Below are 16,048 nucleotides of genomic sequence, written 5' to 3' on the forward strand. Positions count from 1 at the left end.
TTTATATATGTCATAGCTCTAACGGGACCTGTTTGAAATCATATGTTTTACAGTATGAACCTATTTTTTTTCTTTGTTATTTTTGCTGCATCACCCATCTTTCCTGGCCCAGGGATAGAACCCAGGCCCTCTGCAGTGGAAGCACAGCGTCCTAACCACCGGACAGACAGGAAATTCCCAGTATGAACCTGTTTTTGAAGAAGCTAGTCTGTAACTATATTTCTGCATAGAAAAATATCTGGAAGAACATACATATAAATTATTAACAGTGATTTCTGCTGGGGCGGTGTTACAGATATATTTCACTTTCTGTTGTACATTGTATCTTTGTGTATGTGAACCTTTACAAATGAGCATCTGTTTGAATAAATTAGTTGTCAAAACAATGACAATTTCCATTTTGGAAAAATGTCAATATAACGTATATATGGCTGTATTGCACAGTCGCATATGACCATTGCAGTAATTTGACTTTCCTGGATGTAAACATCAGGGCGGTCCTGATGGAGCTGCTAGTTCACAGGGTGATGGCCCATCCCTACTTCCACTGCGGTGTTTTCATCTTCCCACTGGATGGTAAAGTTGCACATACACACTGCAGCTGAAGTCCAGGCAGCGAACCTGTAAGAACATCGGACTTGGCGTCGGAAGACCTGGGTTCAGGTTTGGTATTGGCTTCTCCTTTCTGAGTTTTGGTTTCTTCCCCAGTAAAACTGCACTTTATTCGTCAAACAGTAAACATTTATTGGGGATTATTGCCTGCAGGCCCTGTGGCTGGATGCTAGGGGCCCAAGGTCCTGCCCTGTTTCTCTCCCAATGGTGATGGGAGAGTCGATTCTTACATGAGCAAAAGTGTAATAGCAGATGGAATTCTAGGCACTGAGCTTTCAGTGGTTTCATTAAGTAGAAGAAAGAAGACTTCCATCATGAAGAAAGTGGAATAGTTCAGTGCTAAAGAACTCAGGCTCACTCATCAAATTGCCTGAGTTTAAATTCTAGCTCCAGCAGGGTTTGAGGGGGATGTTGCTTTTTTTTTTCTTTTTTTAAAAAGTGGTTTAAACAAGGTATCGTAAATATATTTTATTTTATTTTTTTGGCCGCACTGTGCGGCATGTGGGATCTTAGTTCCTCGACCAATAACTGAACCCACACCCCCTGCATTGGAAGCACAGAGTCTTAATCACTGGACCACCAGGGAAGCCCCTTAAACATTTTTTTATTTTTTAAAATTTTTATTGAAACATAGTTGATTTACCATGTTGTGTTAGTTTCAGGTGTTTAGCAAAGTGATTCAGTGATACAGATATGTGTGTATATATATATATCTGTATATTCATTTCTTTCTTAGATTCTTTCCCATCATATGGGGCATGTTGCTTAACATTTGTGTTTTTTTAAGACCTTTTATTGAGATATAATTGACATACTTTTTTTAAAATATAAACTTCTATTTCTCCTTGTAGAATAAGAATAAAATTTTTTTTTACATCTTGCCCCATTTTTACTTCACATTTCTTTGATTCACTTTTTCTCCACTTGTAAAATAGGGACAGGAACGGCACACAGCTCATGTGGTTGTTGTAAAGATGAAACGAGTTACTGTGTATAAGACGTTTGGCACACAGTAAGCACTCAATAAATAGTAGCTATGAATGTTATGATTTGGAATGGAGAACACATTAGATCAGTTGTTTCTAACACAAATGTGACCAAGTTGAAACAGAGGGTGATCTGATTGTGACAAATTTCTCTCCACTTGTGGCTTCATGTATGTCATCTGGCCAACCACGTCGTGACTAAATACTCTTTTTTTAAAAAATTTGTTTTATTGAAGCACAGTTGATTTGCAATGTTGTTTTAATTTCTAGTACTACTTACTCTTGCTGGTCCCTAAACATCCTCTTAAGACTTTATGTGCCATTGGCAAGAATGATGGTCCCAGCTAGAAGAGGGAGTTCCAGAAACAATGACTGGAAACTCCGGACTAGCTCTCTGGGTCTATGCAGAGAAGCTGGGGTGGTCAGCTCCCCACTGGGGGCGACTGTTTCTGCCCAGTATTTGAAGAGGTGTGGTGTGTTTGTCTTTTCGTTCCAATCATGTATGCCTTACATTCACAAAGTCTTCACATGGTCCAAGACGGCTGTTAGATTTCCAGTCATTCTATTTACATCTGTGTTTTTCTTAATGATTTATGCAATCTGGGTAAGTTAAAGAAATAAGTCCTTGTTTTGGGCCTGTATGTTTTGCAAGTATTTTTGCCAATTTATTATGTCTTTTGTTCTCAGATTGTTTTTCGAACATGAAGAGAATTCTGCAGGTATCTTTTCTCCACTTGCTATTCTACAGTGGGTCAAGGAAGGCTTTCTGGAAAAAGTGACTTTAAATTTAAAACTCCAGTGATCCAGCAATCCCACTCCTGGGCATGTATCTGGAGAAAACTCTAATTCGAAAAGAGCTGAGTTTACATGCACCCCAGTGTTCACAGCAGCACTATTTACAATAGCCAGGACATGGAAGCAACCCAAATGTCCATCGACAGATGAATGGATAAAGAAGATGTGGTATTACTCAGCCATAAAAAGAAAGAAATAATGCCATTTGCAGCAACATGGATTGACCTGGAGATTATCACACTAAATTAGGTAAATCAGACAGAGAAAGACAAACATCACATGATATCACTTATATATGTGGAATCTAAAATATGATACAAATGAACCTATTTACGAAACAGAAACAGACTCACAGACATAAAAACTTATGGTTACTAAAGGGGAAAGGGGGTGGGGGAGGGGTAAATTAGAAGCAGACAGAAACTACTATATGTAAAATAAACAACAGGTCCTACTGTATAGCACAGGGAACTATATTCAATATCTTATAATAAACCACAATGGAAAATACAAAAAAAGAATATTTATATATATATACAAATAACTGAATATATATATATATAACTGAATCACTTTGCTGTACACCTGAAACTAACACAACCTTGTAAATCGACTATAACAATCAAGAAAACAAAAAAATGACAACAACAAAAACCCAATTCCATAGGCAAGAAGCACAAGCCGATGGAGGGGCAGGGAAGAGCGGGGACACGTGTGCTCTCCTCTCTGTCATGGTCTTGCCTCTTCTTGCAGCGCATCTGCTCCACGCACCTCTTGCTACTGACTTACCTCTTTGGCCATTTTTTCTTTGTTTTTTTTAAATTTTATCTTTGGCTGTGTTGGGTTGCTGTACAGGGGCTTTCTCTAGTTGTGGCGAGCAAGTGCTACTCTTTGTTGCCGTGCATGGACTTCTCAGTGTGGTACCTTCTCTTGTTGCGGAGCACAGGCTCTAGGCATGCAGTAGTTGTGGCACGTGGGCTCAGTAGTTGTGGCACACGGGCTTAGTTGCTCCATGGCATGTGGGATCTTACCAGCCCAGGGCTCAAACCTGTGTCCCCTGCATTGGCAGGGGGATTCTCAACCACTGCGCCACCAGGGAAGTTCTCTTTGGCCATATCTGATCCCACACAGCTGGCTTGCTCTTGCTCCATCCTGGCTGCTATGGTCTGAATATTTGTCAACCACAGTTTCTAAGAAACTCCCTCAATCATGTTCTACATAAAATGTATTTGACATAAATTACTACCATGATTGGGATGCAGGAAAATTAGAGTTATGATATCTCATTTGTATTTTTTTGTGTGACTTGATCAAATTACTCACTTTCCCTATAACTGTCTGCAAGAATAATTAAAGTATTATATGAAGTAATACAAGGCCAAAATGCATTGGAAAAAAATTTTTTTTCCTTCTCTTTGGCAGAGGTTTAAATCCTCATCAGGATCCACCCAGTTCCTAGGTTGAAACCCTAATGCCCAATGTGATGGTATCAGGAGGTGGGGCCTTTGGGAGGTGCTCAGTTCATGAGGGTGGGGTTAGTGCACGTATAAAAAAGACCCCACAGAGCTCCCAAGCCCCTTCTGCCACCTGAGGACATAATGAGACGTGTGAGGCCTGCAAGAGGGTTCTCACCAGAACCTGGCCATGCCGGCACCATGATCTTGGACTTCCAGCCTCCAGAGCCGTGAGAGAGAAATTTTCGTTGTTTATAAGCTCCCAGCCTGTGGTGTCTTGTTACAGCAGCCTGAACAGACTAGGACATTGGCCTTTCAGCATAGTCCCTCCCCGCTTCAGCTGGACTGTCTCAAGGGTCTCAATTTTTTAGTCTAAAATGCGAATTTCCTGGGCTGTCTCATCCAGTCACAGGTGGGCGGGGTAGGAGGGAGTAATGGTGGTAGAGGTGGGATAGTATGAAATAAGATGACGGCCCCTCCCCGCTTTTAGCTGGGCCCCCACAGGGGGTGTTGTGTGGACACATAATGACTGACAGTTACTGTTCAGGATGTGCCCACCTCCCAGTCCTCATGTCAATGAAGGGCTTCAAGAACACTCCTACACTGACCCCGCTGGCTCAGGCAAAGGTATGCTGTGGCACAAAATGGGTCCTGAAATCTCAGTGGCTGACAGCAAAGATTTTGTGCATGGGGCATGACCAAGGCTAACTGGCTGCAGCTCTGTCACGTGAACTTTCACTCCAGGACTCAAACGGAAGGACAGCCTTGATATGATGAGACATGCTGCTCACCTGGCAGAAGGTAGAGAAAGATAGTGGAACCACATGATGGCTCTTAGACTTATGTTTGGACATAGCATCTATCATATCTGTTCACAGCCCACTGGCCAAAAGAATTCCACGGCCAAGCCTGAGGGTCATGTGGAGGGAGGATACTCCTCCCAGGGGAAGAAGCGGTAAGTGTTTTGAACAAATAAATATTCTCACATAGTTCATCCTGGCCAGTAGTATCATCAGTCCCATTTTGCAGGTGAGAAAACTAAGGCTAAAAGAGGTAACTTGATCAAGGTCACAGATTCAAAGTCAGCTCTGTCTGGCTTCAAATTTGGTGCTTTCTACCGTGCAGTCTCTTGGGAACTTTTCTCTTTTTACACTGTGTGAGTACTGGGGATTGTGATTTATTCAAGGCACAACCACCTCTCATCAGCCCCAGAAGCTTCTCCATGAAAATTTCTAGAGCTAAGCCACCTTTGAAAGCTTCCTGGAAAGATAAGGAGCTAGAAAGGGGTTAGACTTGGGGAACTGTCCCCATGAGAGCTGACTCTATTCCACTTAGTAATTTTTTAACTGTTGAATTATTTAGCTGCTTTATGGGTTTGTAGATAGGGCTCACCACCTATCCGTCTTTGTTTTTGTTTTCTCGTGTGTGTGTGTGTGTGTGTGTGTGTGTGTGTGTGTGTGTCTCGCGCGCGCGCGCGCGCGCTTGAGGGGGTGTGAGATCCTCAAAGCTATTTTCTCGGTAATTTTAGAAACTTCCAGATTGCATTGGCTATTTATATGCACAAAAATGATGAGTGCAGTGGAGAGAGTGTAACCCATCTACTTCCGCGGAAGAGCAAAAACTCAACTTTAGATTTAGAAACCCAGCTGCAGCTCCGTGTACTTGGGGGGTGGGGGAGGGGTGGAGGTGGTGGAGGGGGAGGGGTGGAGGTGGTGGAGGGGGAGGGGTGGAGGTGGTGGAGGGGGAGGTAGGGGTGGGGGCAGAAGTTACAGCCAATACACAGAATACTTCGCTCGGTTTGTAAGCATCTGTGATTTCTCCTGCCTTCAGTGCAGTCTTACTCATTTTCCGAGCTTCGTGCTGTCTGATAACACCAGGTGGGTTGGATTGGCCAGGTTTTCGTGTGTCCATCCGGGTGGGGATTAGGGTGAGGCCAGTGCGACGCCTAGGACGCTCAATTTAAGGAGGCACTTGAAGGAACCAGAGTTCTGCCTCGCTCCGGTCCCGGCTCTGGTGTCCATTGTGCATTTCGCATACCTCCGCTGGGTGAAAATGCCGCGGGCGAGCTTACCTGCCCTGCCCTCCCCTTCCGGACGCACAGGAGAGCCTGGAGGACCTCCCTGCCCTGTCCCTTGTCCCGGCCCGTGAGGTCGACGTCCAGGTGACCGTGTGCGTGTGTCCGGGCCAGGCTCCGCGCGGAAGACGAAGAGTGTGCGTGTGAGCCCGTGTTAGGCCGGGCGGGTCCATATCCGGCTGAACCCGGTGGGTGGGGCCGCCCCTCCCGCCAGGTCCCGGGGTGGGTGGGGGCTGGGGAGGGACGCGCGGAGATTCCCCCTCGCACCTTCCCTTCCGAGAGGGGGCGGCAGGGTGTGGATTCCGGGCGCGCCCACCCTACGGATCGGCGCCGGCAGCGCCCGGAGCCGCGGGCCTGCGCGGCCGCGGGGACAGGCGCGCAGAGGAGGGGGCGCCGGAGGAGGGCTGGCCGCACCGGCCACCCGCTCCCAACTTGCCGGGGAAAGTAGTGCGGAGGGAGGGGCCGGGGCCGCGGCGGGAGGAGGAGCGGCCACAGCTGCATCCAGCCCCGCTGGCTTCCTTCCCAGCTCGCCTTCGCCGCCTCCTCCTCTTCCTCCTGTATGAGTCAGGCGTTTCCCGGGGATTTGGAGCAGCCACGCGCGGCCCGGGCGCCCGGAGCTGTAGCCGCCGCCGCCGCCGCGCCCGCGCCAGGAGCCACAGCGCCGGGGCCGCCACCGCGGCGGGCGCCCGCGTGCCGGGCGCGCACCGACCATGGAGAGGGCGGCCCAGGGCGCAGACGGCGGCGGGGGCAGCAACAGCAGCAGCCGCAGCAGCAGCCGCGCCACCTCGGCGGGCTCCTCGCCCTCCTGCTCCTTGGCGGGCCGGGGGGTCTCCGGCCGGTCGGCGGCCGCCGCCGCGCTCGGCGGCGGGGGCAGCCGGAGCAGCCCGGGCTCGGTGGCCGCTAGCCCGTGCGGGGGAAGCGGCCGGCGGAGGGAGCCGGCGCTCGAGGGCGTACTCAGCAAATACACCAACCTCCTCCAGGGCTGGCAGAACAGGTAACGCGCCCGCAGCCGGCCCTCTCTCCGCGCCGCCTGGGGTGCGGGTGCGCGCGCGCGATCGGGCCGCCTCGGGACCCGGGCCCTCCCCGCGTGCCCAGCCCGGGGCCGCCTCGCGGCGGCGGGGAGGGAGGACGAGCCCTGACACCTGCAGGGACCGGAGCGGCAGGCGGGCGCGGGGGTCCCCGGGCCCTGCCTGCTGGCGGTTTCCCGCACCCCTGGAGAACGGCTGAGGATGGGAGGCGGAGGGGGCGTGCGTGATACCTGGGTGAAAGAGCTCTTACATCTGGTCCCATCACAGCCATTCTCCCCATATCATAGTTTATTGAAAACTTTGTTGTTTGAAGACACCTCCACCACCAGAAACCAGCCGCTTATCCTCGGCGGTTTCCGGCGCGCGTGTTAGCCCCCTGCCCAGTTGTGGCCGGGAACCTCCAATCTCTGCGACGGAAGTTTAGTGTTGTTGTTGTTGTTTTTTTCGTTGACACTCTCTCCCTTTTCGAAATGGGCAGTTCGCTCTTTAAGTTATTATTATTATTTTCCCCCTTTAGGTGTTTTTTTTGAAGTTCCCTGCTCACTCTAGCCTCACAGTTGGGAAGCCTAGTTATGGACACGTGGAAGGATGGGTCTCAAGGGAAGGCGTCGCGGTGGTGTGTGGACTGAGTAGTGAGGATAGTGAGGAACACTAGGAAGGAGCAGATGGGGTACTGCTGGTGACATTTTTTTACTTTGTTTTTCAAAAGCAAGTCAAAGGAACATACAAATATCCATGCAAGGAGAATGGGGCTTTTTGGAGAGGTTGTTGATGATCTTGTGTCTGGTCCTTACTAGCCCTTGGATATTAGGACTTGGGGTTCTTAAGAATGCTTGGGAGATTTGATTCACACCCTGGGAGCTCTTACTTGTCTCTGCTGATTAGTAGAGAACCTGGTCGTCTCTTCCCTTGTAAATTTCAGATTGTTTCCAGCTGAAACAGCAGGCAGTTCTTTACATGAAACTCAGCTAGGAGGAAGATGACTTCCTAAGTATGGAACCTGAGTTGATATTACAGACAGAGAGCTTTCACCCGGGTTTCCTTGGATATCTGCTACTGTATTAGTGGAAGTTGCACCTTAGCGTTTGAATCCTTTGATTTCTCAAAATAGCCCCAGTATCTGCTCTTGCCTCTCCCTTTCCCCCTTCAATTCTTGGAAAGCTGGAAGAGGATGGGTAGGGTGCCGAGAGGAGACAGATGAGAGGACCAAATCTGATTTCAATTCGTGGTAATTGTGTTGATAATTGCACCTCACTGTGCCTTGCTGGTGATAGTATTTGGTTTGTGTGTTGGACAATCACCTTTAATGCTTTTTTTTTTTTCTTTTCCTTTTTTTTTGCAAGTAGCTTTTGAGGCCGACAGAGCTTTTACCCTGGATTACAGTTATTTCACTTGGGGATGGCATTTTACCTGCAATGTATATTAAAGGATTAGTTCTTTGAAGGGGATTTAGGGGGAATTGGAATAACTCATGCTTTTGTGTAATTAAATCCGCTGGAGTATTTAGGTTGAAGGCCAGATTGAGAAGAGGCCAAATTTATAATAATGATGATGGTGATGGTAATAATAATAATAACAAGATGTAGTTGATTGCAGGCTACGCAGGTGAGATGTACTGTGTGCGCTGCTGAGGTCTCATCTTTATTGAGTTTGCTCACTGTGGTTTAGAGCTGCCTGCCAGTGTTCGTTCTTAACAGAGTAGATGCACCGGTTCTGAAGTCTACCACTGACTCCAAAAGCATCGTCTCTTTCTCATGGTTAATGTCTCAGCGTCTGGTTTGTTTCCCACATCCGTGTTCTCCCAACGATGGCCAAGGGTCCATTAGTGATCTGGAGAAGATCTGTGATGGCTGTGACTGCATACTTCTTTCTTCTCAAGGGGTCTTATAAAGGAAGATCTGGATCCGTGAAAAGGAAGAGGGAGGAGGACAAAGAGAAACTTTGAAACTATATTCATTTGTCCATTTATTTATTCAGAGACTATTTTCTGGAGGCCCTACTATGTGCCAGGCACCATGCCAGCTACTCTGGAGCTACTCCAGTGTTTAAAATGCACGGGCATCTTCTCATCAAGTAGTGGAGGGGTCGCAGGATTCAAAAGTGGAAGGAGCCCACCCCTCCTCAGTCCGGAGAAATGCCTTGGTACCAGTAGGTGGGGTGAGTCAAGCCCCCTGCATTTCAGGGCCTCATGGCGTGTTCATTTGCAGTTCTTTTCAAATTGCCTGCAGTGAATGAAAAATCTCCAGCCGCAAAGTCTTTGGTGAGTGTTCCCAGGCTGCCACGCTGTCGATAACATCCTCTATCGGCTCCTAGGACTTCACACCAGTCACCCGCGAACAGCTTTTACTCTGGTGTCTGCTTGCACATCCTCAAGTTGCTGCAAAGCTTTTATTTTAACGTTCAGGGTCATGTTCTGCCTTAACTTATTTGCAGCACGCTCACCCTCATCCTCGTGCCCCAAGGAAAGTGGTGTGGCCAGAACACCAAATAAATGAGATGAAGAGAGGTGACAGACTACATGGGTGGGACACACTCAGGAGAGCACATCCAGGACACTTGGCTCTCATTGGCTGAGAAAATGTGAAGTAATCAGAGCCGAGGGGAGGGAATACCCATTAAGGAGTTTCCATAATCCATTATTATAGTTTTTTAAAGAAAATGTTTCAGACATTACAGCATGGTAGACATTGGTAGGATGGCGTTAAAGAGTAAATGCCTTTAAACAAATGAACACAATTTCAGAAAGGAGTAGGTGCTATGGAGATTAAAAATACATTAAGATTCACTTTGTTGTACAGCAAAAACTGGCACAACAGTATAAAGCAGTTATATTCCAGTAAAGAGCTTTAAATAAATAAATATATAGATATAGATATATTAAGGGAATTCCCTTGAGGGCCAGTGGTTAGGACTCAGTGCTTCCAGTGGGGGGGGGGTGGGGGGGTGGGGTTCTATCCCATTTTGGGGAACTAGGATCCCACAAGCTGCGTGGCCAAAAAAATACACACGCACACACACACGTAGTTAAAAAATGATGAAATAAAGGCACGTATTTGTCGAAATAATTTGTGTGGATCTATTGTCTTTGCTGCTATTCACATTTTAATCTAGCGCACTTTTTCAGCCATCTTCTGGGTTTCATATGGAGTGAACCAGGGGGAGGGTGAACCCCAGAGGCTGGGTGTCAGGCCAGTGTCAGATCACACAACACCTTGTAGGCCAAGGGAAGAATCTGAGACTGTTCTGGTTTCACAGAAGGATTTTAGGCAGGGAGGTGACACATTCTGTTTGGGGCTTTAAAGAACGCACTCTGGCTCCTGTGTGGAGATGAGGTTTTCGAGGAGCAGATCAGGAAGCAGAGAGTTAGAAGCTCAGCATGGTGGTCCAGGCGAGAGATGCTGGGGGCTTGGATATCGGGAACAAGGGAAATGGAGAAAGAGACAGATTTGGATGGGGGAGGATAGATATTTCTGATGGGTTGGATGCGGAGGTGAGAGTGCAAGAGGGGTCAAGGATAACTTAAAAAAATTTTTTTTATTGAAATATAGTTGATTTACAATGTTGTGTTACTTTCAGGTACACAGCAAAGTGATTCAGTTATATATATATACATATATATGTATTTTTTTAACGTTCCCTTCCATTATAAGAAGGATAACTCTTGAGTGTGTAGGCTGTGAGGCTGGGATGTTGAGGTGTCCTTTATGGAGATGAGGATCATAGGGGACCCACCTCTCTGGGCAGGATCGGGGAGCAACCAAGAGTTCCATTTGGGCTGTGTTCAGTTTGAGAGGTGTAGACCTAGTAAGGATTTGACAATATGAGCTCTCATTTGCCCTAGGGCTAATTTTTGTGTTAGGCCAAAATGGAACTGCTTTGGGGTTGCTTTTCACATCAAGTGTTTGGGGAAATAATTTCTTATTGGATATAGGAAGCGGTATTTAAATATTTGAGGGTGGGGACTTCCCTGGCCTCGTGGTGCAGTGGTTCAGAATCTGCGTGCCAGTGCAGGGGGCACGGGCTCGATCCCTGGTCAGGGAAGATTCCACATGCCTTGGAGCAACTAAGCCCGTGCACCACAGCTACTGAGCCTGCGCTCTAGAGCCCTCGAGCCACAACTACTGAGCCTGTGTGCCACACACAACAACTGAAGTCCACGCGCCTAGAGCCCATGCTCCTCAACAAGAGAAGCCACTGCAGTGAGAAACCTGTGCACCACAACGAAGAGTAGCCCTTGCTTGCCACAACTAGAGAAAGCCTGCGTGCAGCAACAAAGACCCAACGCAGCCTAAATAAATAAATAAATAAATAAATAAATAAATAAATAAATAAATATCTGAGGGTTTTCATTGCCATTTCAGGTTTTGATGTTGGGAGAAAAGAAGACACTGCAAATATGGAACTCAATAAAACACTGAAAAGCAAATCTTGAATAGGATAAGGAAGATGAGTGTTGGCCAAAGAAAACTTCAGGCCACCAACTGACATTTATTTGGAAAGTTAGAGCAGTGTGGACTTGGGTCAAGTCCTGACATCAGCATTTGGCACACTTGTTCCCTAATTGCCCTGGGCTTCCTTTTTTCCATCTGTTAAGTGTCTAAGATGGTGTTACCCCTACACTTCTCACTAGTTCAGTGTGGGGATTAAATGAAGACACCGATGTATAAGGGGGTGAGACTAGTTCAGGATCCGGGAAATGGGAGCTATTATTGGATGTTCAATTTGCCCCTTTGTAGGTGGACCCTTTCTGGTCCAATAAAATTCTTGGTCTATTTTTTTAATGCTGGGATGACTCTGGGACCCAATTAACATAATTATCCTAGCGTTCTTTGGAGATGATGAGTTCTTTGAAGGGAGAGAGATCCTTTAAAATTTGGAACCAGACATTTACTTCTCTGTGGGAAGTGATTTACTCCCTCTTCTGGCCTCTAATCCCCACCTCCCTTCCTTGCTTTTCCTCCTGAACACCCACCACCAGCTGACATGGTCTTATTTTACTCTTTTGTCTTTCTGCACTAGGTGTTAGCTCCTTGAGGACAGAAAATAATTTTGCCTGTCTTGTTCCCTGCTGTATCACCAGTGCCTAGAACAGGGTCTGGCATATAATAAGGATTCAGCAATATTATTGAATGAGTAAGCAAAGGAATGAATGCCAGAGAAGAGATCAAACCAGGACTTAGTTCTGTGTTGGCCAGTGTTTGCTACTGTTACAGTTCTTAATTCTCTACCTGCTCATAGCCTTGTCCTTAAGTTAGTATGTTTATCATCTGCCCTGCTGTCTGCAACCATCAGTCTTTGTCTTCTGGGTCAGCAGACATGCCCACCCTGACTTCAGAACCACCACCACCCACCCAGGGTGGACCATTAGGGAACAGGTATCCAGGGCTTGCTTTTGACTTGATCTGCATTAACATACTTTGAGAAAGTAGTGTTTAGCCTCCAGCCGTGATTTCCCAAGATTTGGGGGCCATCTGGCCCATTTAACAAAGCCAGTAGGGGCGTATATTAACTTTAAAAATCATACTGCATTAAAATGAATGCTTTTTGAGTATTCCAATAGTTTTAGAGGTAATTGGTGGTGATACCAGGGTTGAAAATTATGGCTCTTGTTTAACGTTCTTGCCTCTGTGTACTTGGGAAGGATTTGCACATCTTGCTGTCTGGGTTGTTAGATTGTTCTGAGGCTGCACTCAAATAGTTTAGGGACACTAGATCATTTCATTGACAGTAATAAAGGAGCGGTTGCTTAGATTACAAAACTGCATATTACATATAACATATGTAATATACACAATGCATGTAATATATTGTATATGTTACAACCTGCTGTGTGTTAATCACTCCCTGCAGGATCTGGGGTCTTCCCCTTCTTAAAGCATACATGTATTTGAGGATAGTTACACCACATGGTTACCATGGTTTTTCCCGATTGGTGGGATTGTGGGCGATTTTGATTTTCTTCTCTTCTCTTTTTTCCTTTATGTTTTTTCCCCCTGAGATGAACTTGCATCTATTTTGCAGTTTGAAAATGTTACTGAGAAAAAGGAAAGCTGCCCACACCTTTTTACATAATCTCTGAATAAATGAGTTTTTGAGGGTAACTTTGACGTCTAACATACATTCAGAAAAGTACACAACTCACAAGCATACATGTCAGTGAATTTTCATACACAGAGCACACCCAGATCAAGAAACAGCAGCCCTCCTCGCTCCATCCCCCTACAGCCATCCCCTCAACCCCGCCCCCCTCCTCCCCAGAGGGCTGCACTAGCGTGTCTTCTGGTACCCCTGATTAGTTAGGCCTGTATGTGGACTTCATATCGTACAGGATGTGATCTTTGGTGCCTGGCTTCTTTCTCTTCACATTATGTTTGAGAACCCCGTCCATGTTGCGGTTGGTTTATTTCCACTGCTGTGTGGTGTTCCACTGTGTGAATATACTAAGTATATTATATCTATTGTAGATTAACTTTTGAGTTCTTCCCAGTTTTTGGCCCATACAAATAGTTTTGGGAAATATATATATGCCTTTCTGTGGGTGGATACCTGGGAGTGGAGATACTGCAAATGTCCCCCTTATGGGATAGTGCTAGAGAATCTTCCAGAGTGGTTGTGTCTGTTAATACTCCAGCAGAAACATGTGAGGGTTCCAGTTGCTCTGCAGACTCTTCCACACTTGACATTGTCTGTTGTTTTCATCCTAGCCAATCTCCTGGGTGTGTGATGGTATTTCATTGTGGTTTTGATTTGCCTTCCCTGATGACTAATGAAGTTTAATGTCTTTTCATGTATCTATTGGCCATTTGGATGTCATGTTCTGTAAGGTGCTATTTAAGTCCTTTGCCTGTTTATATATATGTGCTATCTGTCTTTTTCTTACTGACTTGTAAAAGTTCCTTTCTGGATGCGAGTTCATGGATGGGTTTGTGTACACATGCACACAGGCACTGCATATTAGAGAAGGCAGCTATCTTCTTTCACTCTTTGGTTTGCCAGTTCACCTCTTACTGGTGTCTTGGTAAACATAAAATCTTAATTTTAATGTAGTCACATTTTTGATGTTTTGCCTTTATGTTTGGTTCCTTTTGAGTCCTGTTTAGAAAATCTTTGCCTATCCCGTGGTAATGAGATGTTCACTGATGTTTTCTTTCAAGAGAAAAAAACCCTTTTATTAATTTGAAATTAATAAATTAATTTCTTAGGAGTTTGAGTTGATATTGGGGGAATGTGCTGGCAGAAGCAATATAGCTTCTAGTCTGTGTTAGTTTTCTTATGGCTGTTATAAAAAAACCCCACAAACTTGCTAACTTTAAACAACAGAAAATTATTTTCTCATCGTTCTGGAGGCCAGAAGTCTGAAGTCAGTTTCACTGGGTCAGAATCAAGGTGTTGGCAGGACCGTGCTCCCACCGGATACTCTAAGGGAGAATTGCTTCTTGCTTCTTCCAGCTCCTGGTGGCTGCCAGCATTCCTTGGCTTGTAACCACATCATGCCAGTTTCTGCCTGTCTTCATGTTGCCTTCTCCTCTGCATATGTCAAATCTTCCTCTGCTTTCCTGTTAGAAGGAGTACTATGAATGCATTTAAGGCCCACCCAGATAATCCCTCCATTTCAAGATCCTGAATTTAATCCATCTGCCATATGCCAAAAACTTTGTTGTGTTAGTTAACAGTCACAGATTCCAGGGATTAGATGTGGACATCTTGGTGATGGGGGCTCTGGCATCCCCCAGTCATAATTTTAAGGTGGTTCTTAAGCTCTCCAGCTCCCTTTCCCATCCACCTTTCTTGCCTTCCACTGGTTGCCATGGTGACAGCCATCTCTTCCATGGAAGGGTGCAGGTTGCTGTCCTGACTATAAGTGGGCTTATTAGGAAGGATTGGTGGGCTTGTTCATTTTCATTTGCTAGACAGATCCCTTGGGCAGACATTACATAGGTAACATTGTGAGGGAAATTTTCTAATGCCTGTGAGTAAACCTAATTTCCTTTAATGGGCAAATCAGAGTTTCTTTGGGGTTTCTTTAAGTTCTCTTGAGCAATTAGCTTTGGAAGGAACCATGTGATAATCTGTGTTTTCTATTTTATCATCAGAATTACTCAGTAGTCCAAGGACTTCTTTTTAAAGTTATAATTAACATACAATACAATGTGCAGGTTTTCGGTATTCTCTTTGAATTTTGATACTTGTTTATACTGTGTAACCACTGCTTCAAAAGATACAGAACATTTTTACCCCCCAGGGAGTTTCCTTGTGCTTCTTCCCAGTCCATTCCCCTTCCCCTGCAATCTGTTTCTGATTTTTATCACCATGTTGTTTTGTGCCTTTGGGTTTCATGTAGGTAGAACCATGCAGCATATCCTTTTCAGAGTCGGGTTTGTTTAGCTCAGAAAGATGTTCTGAGATGTGTCACTGTTGCCACCCGTCAGTAGTTTATGCTGGATTTCTTTCTGTTGTTGAGTCGTAGCACGTTTGTGGATATACCACAGTTTGTTTATCCATATTCCTGTAGGTGGACATTTGGGTGGTTTCCAGTTTTTGGCTGTGACAAATAAAAGTGCTGTTTGTATACAAGTCTGTGTGTGGACATAAGCTTCATTTCTCTTGGGTCAGTACTGGGGTTGGGATTGCAGGGTCCTAGGAGAGGTGTGTGTGGAAACTCTTATAGTGACTGGACCGTTTCCCACTCTCACCATCAGTATATAAGTGACTGGGTTGCTCCCCATCCTGGCCACCTTCTGTGTTACCACCTGGGGAAGTTTTGGAAGCTGGACTGCCTCCTTCTCCTGGAGTTGCCTTGCTTCTGAGGGGACAGCCTGCAGGAGCACAGGCTGGCGATGTGCTTAGACCCCTTTGCCGGGTCCAGCTTTGCCTCGTTTTTGCTACACAACCTTGACAAGTCACTAACCTCTTTGGACTCTGGTTTCCTCATCTGTGCATGAGGCCAGCCTGGTGGCGTTGCTGTGAGCTCCTGTGCCATCAGGCCTGGCACAGTGCCTAGCATGCAGTAGTTTGTTTGCTGGGAGTCTGGTATTTTAAACAGACCAGTGGGTGACTTTTTGGAACCTGGGGATGAGTTGGTGGTCATTGTAGACCCAG

The 16,048-nt window shown here is 46.1% G+C and overlaps 1 protein-coding gene across 6 annotated transcripts in view; it reads left to right on the forward strand.

The window, feature by feature from the left end:
• Positions 1–5,833: 5,833 nt before the first annotated feature.
• The window catches only part of OSBPL10 (oxysterol binding protein like 10), a 312,125-nt gene continuing 301,910 nt past the window's right edge, over positions 5,834–16,048 (forward strand). Inside the window, exon 1 of one of the 6 annotated variants that reach the window (XM_057706433.1) lies at positions 5,834–6,008. Coding sequence is in view for 3 of the 6 variants with exons in the window: in XM_057706429.1 (XP_057562412.1) it covers positions 6,632–6,915 (284 nt within the window). In the remaining 3 variants the exon portion in view is untranslated. Of the gene's footprint in view, positions 6,059–6,158; positions 6,916–16,048 lie in introns of those variants that run through there. The other 5 variants (XM_057706434.1, XM_057706429.1, XM_057706428.1 and 2 more) reach the window with 5 other exon arrangements.

The sequence above is a fragment of the Hippopotamus amphibius genome, chromosome 13, assembly GCF_030028045.1.
Source record: "Hippopotamus amphibius kiboko isolate mHipAmp2 chromosome 13, mHipAmp2.hap2, whole genome shotgun sequence".
Lineage (NCBI taxonomy): Eukaryota > Metazoa > Chordata > Mammalia > Artiodactyla > Hippopotamidae > Hippopotamus > Hippopotamus amphibius.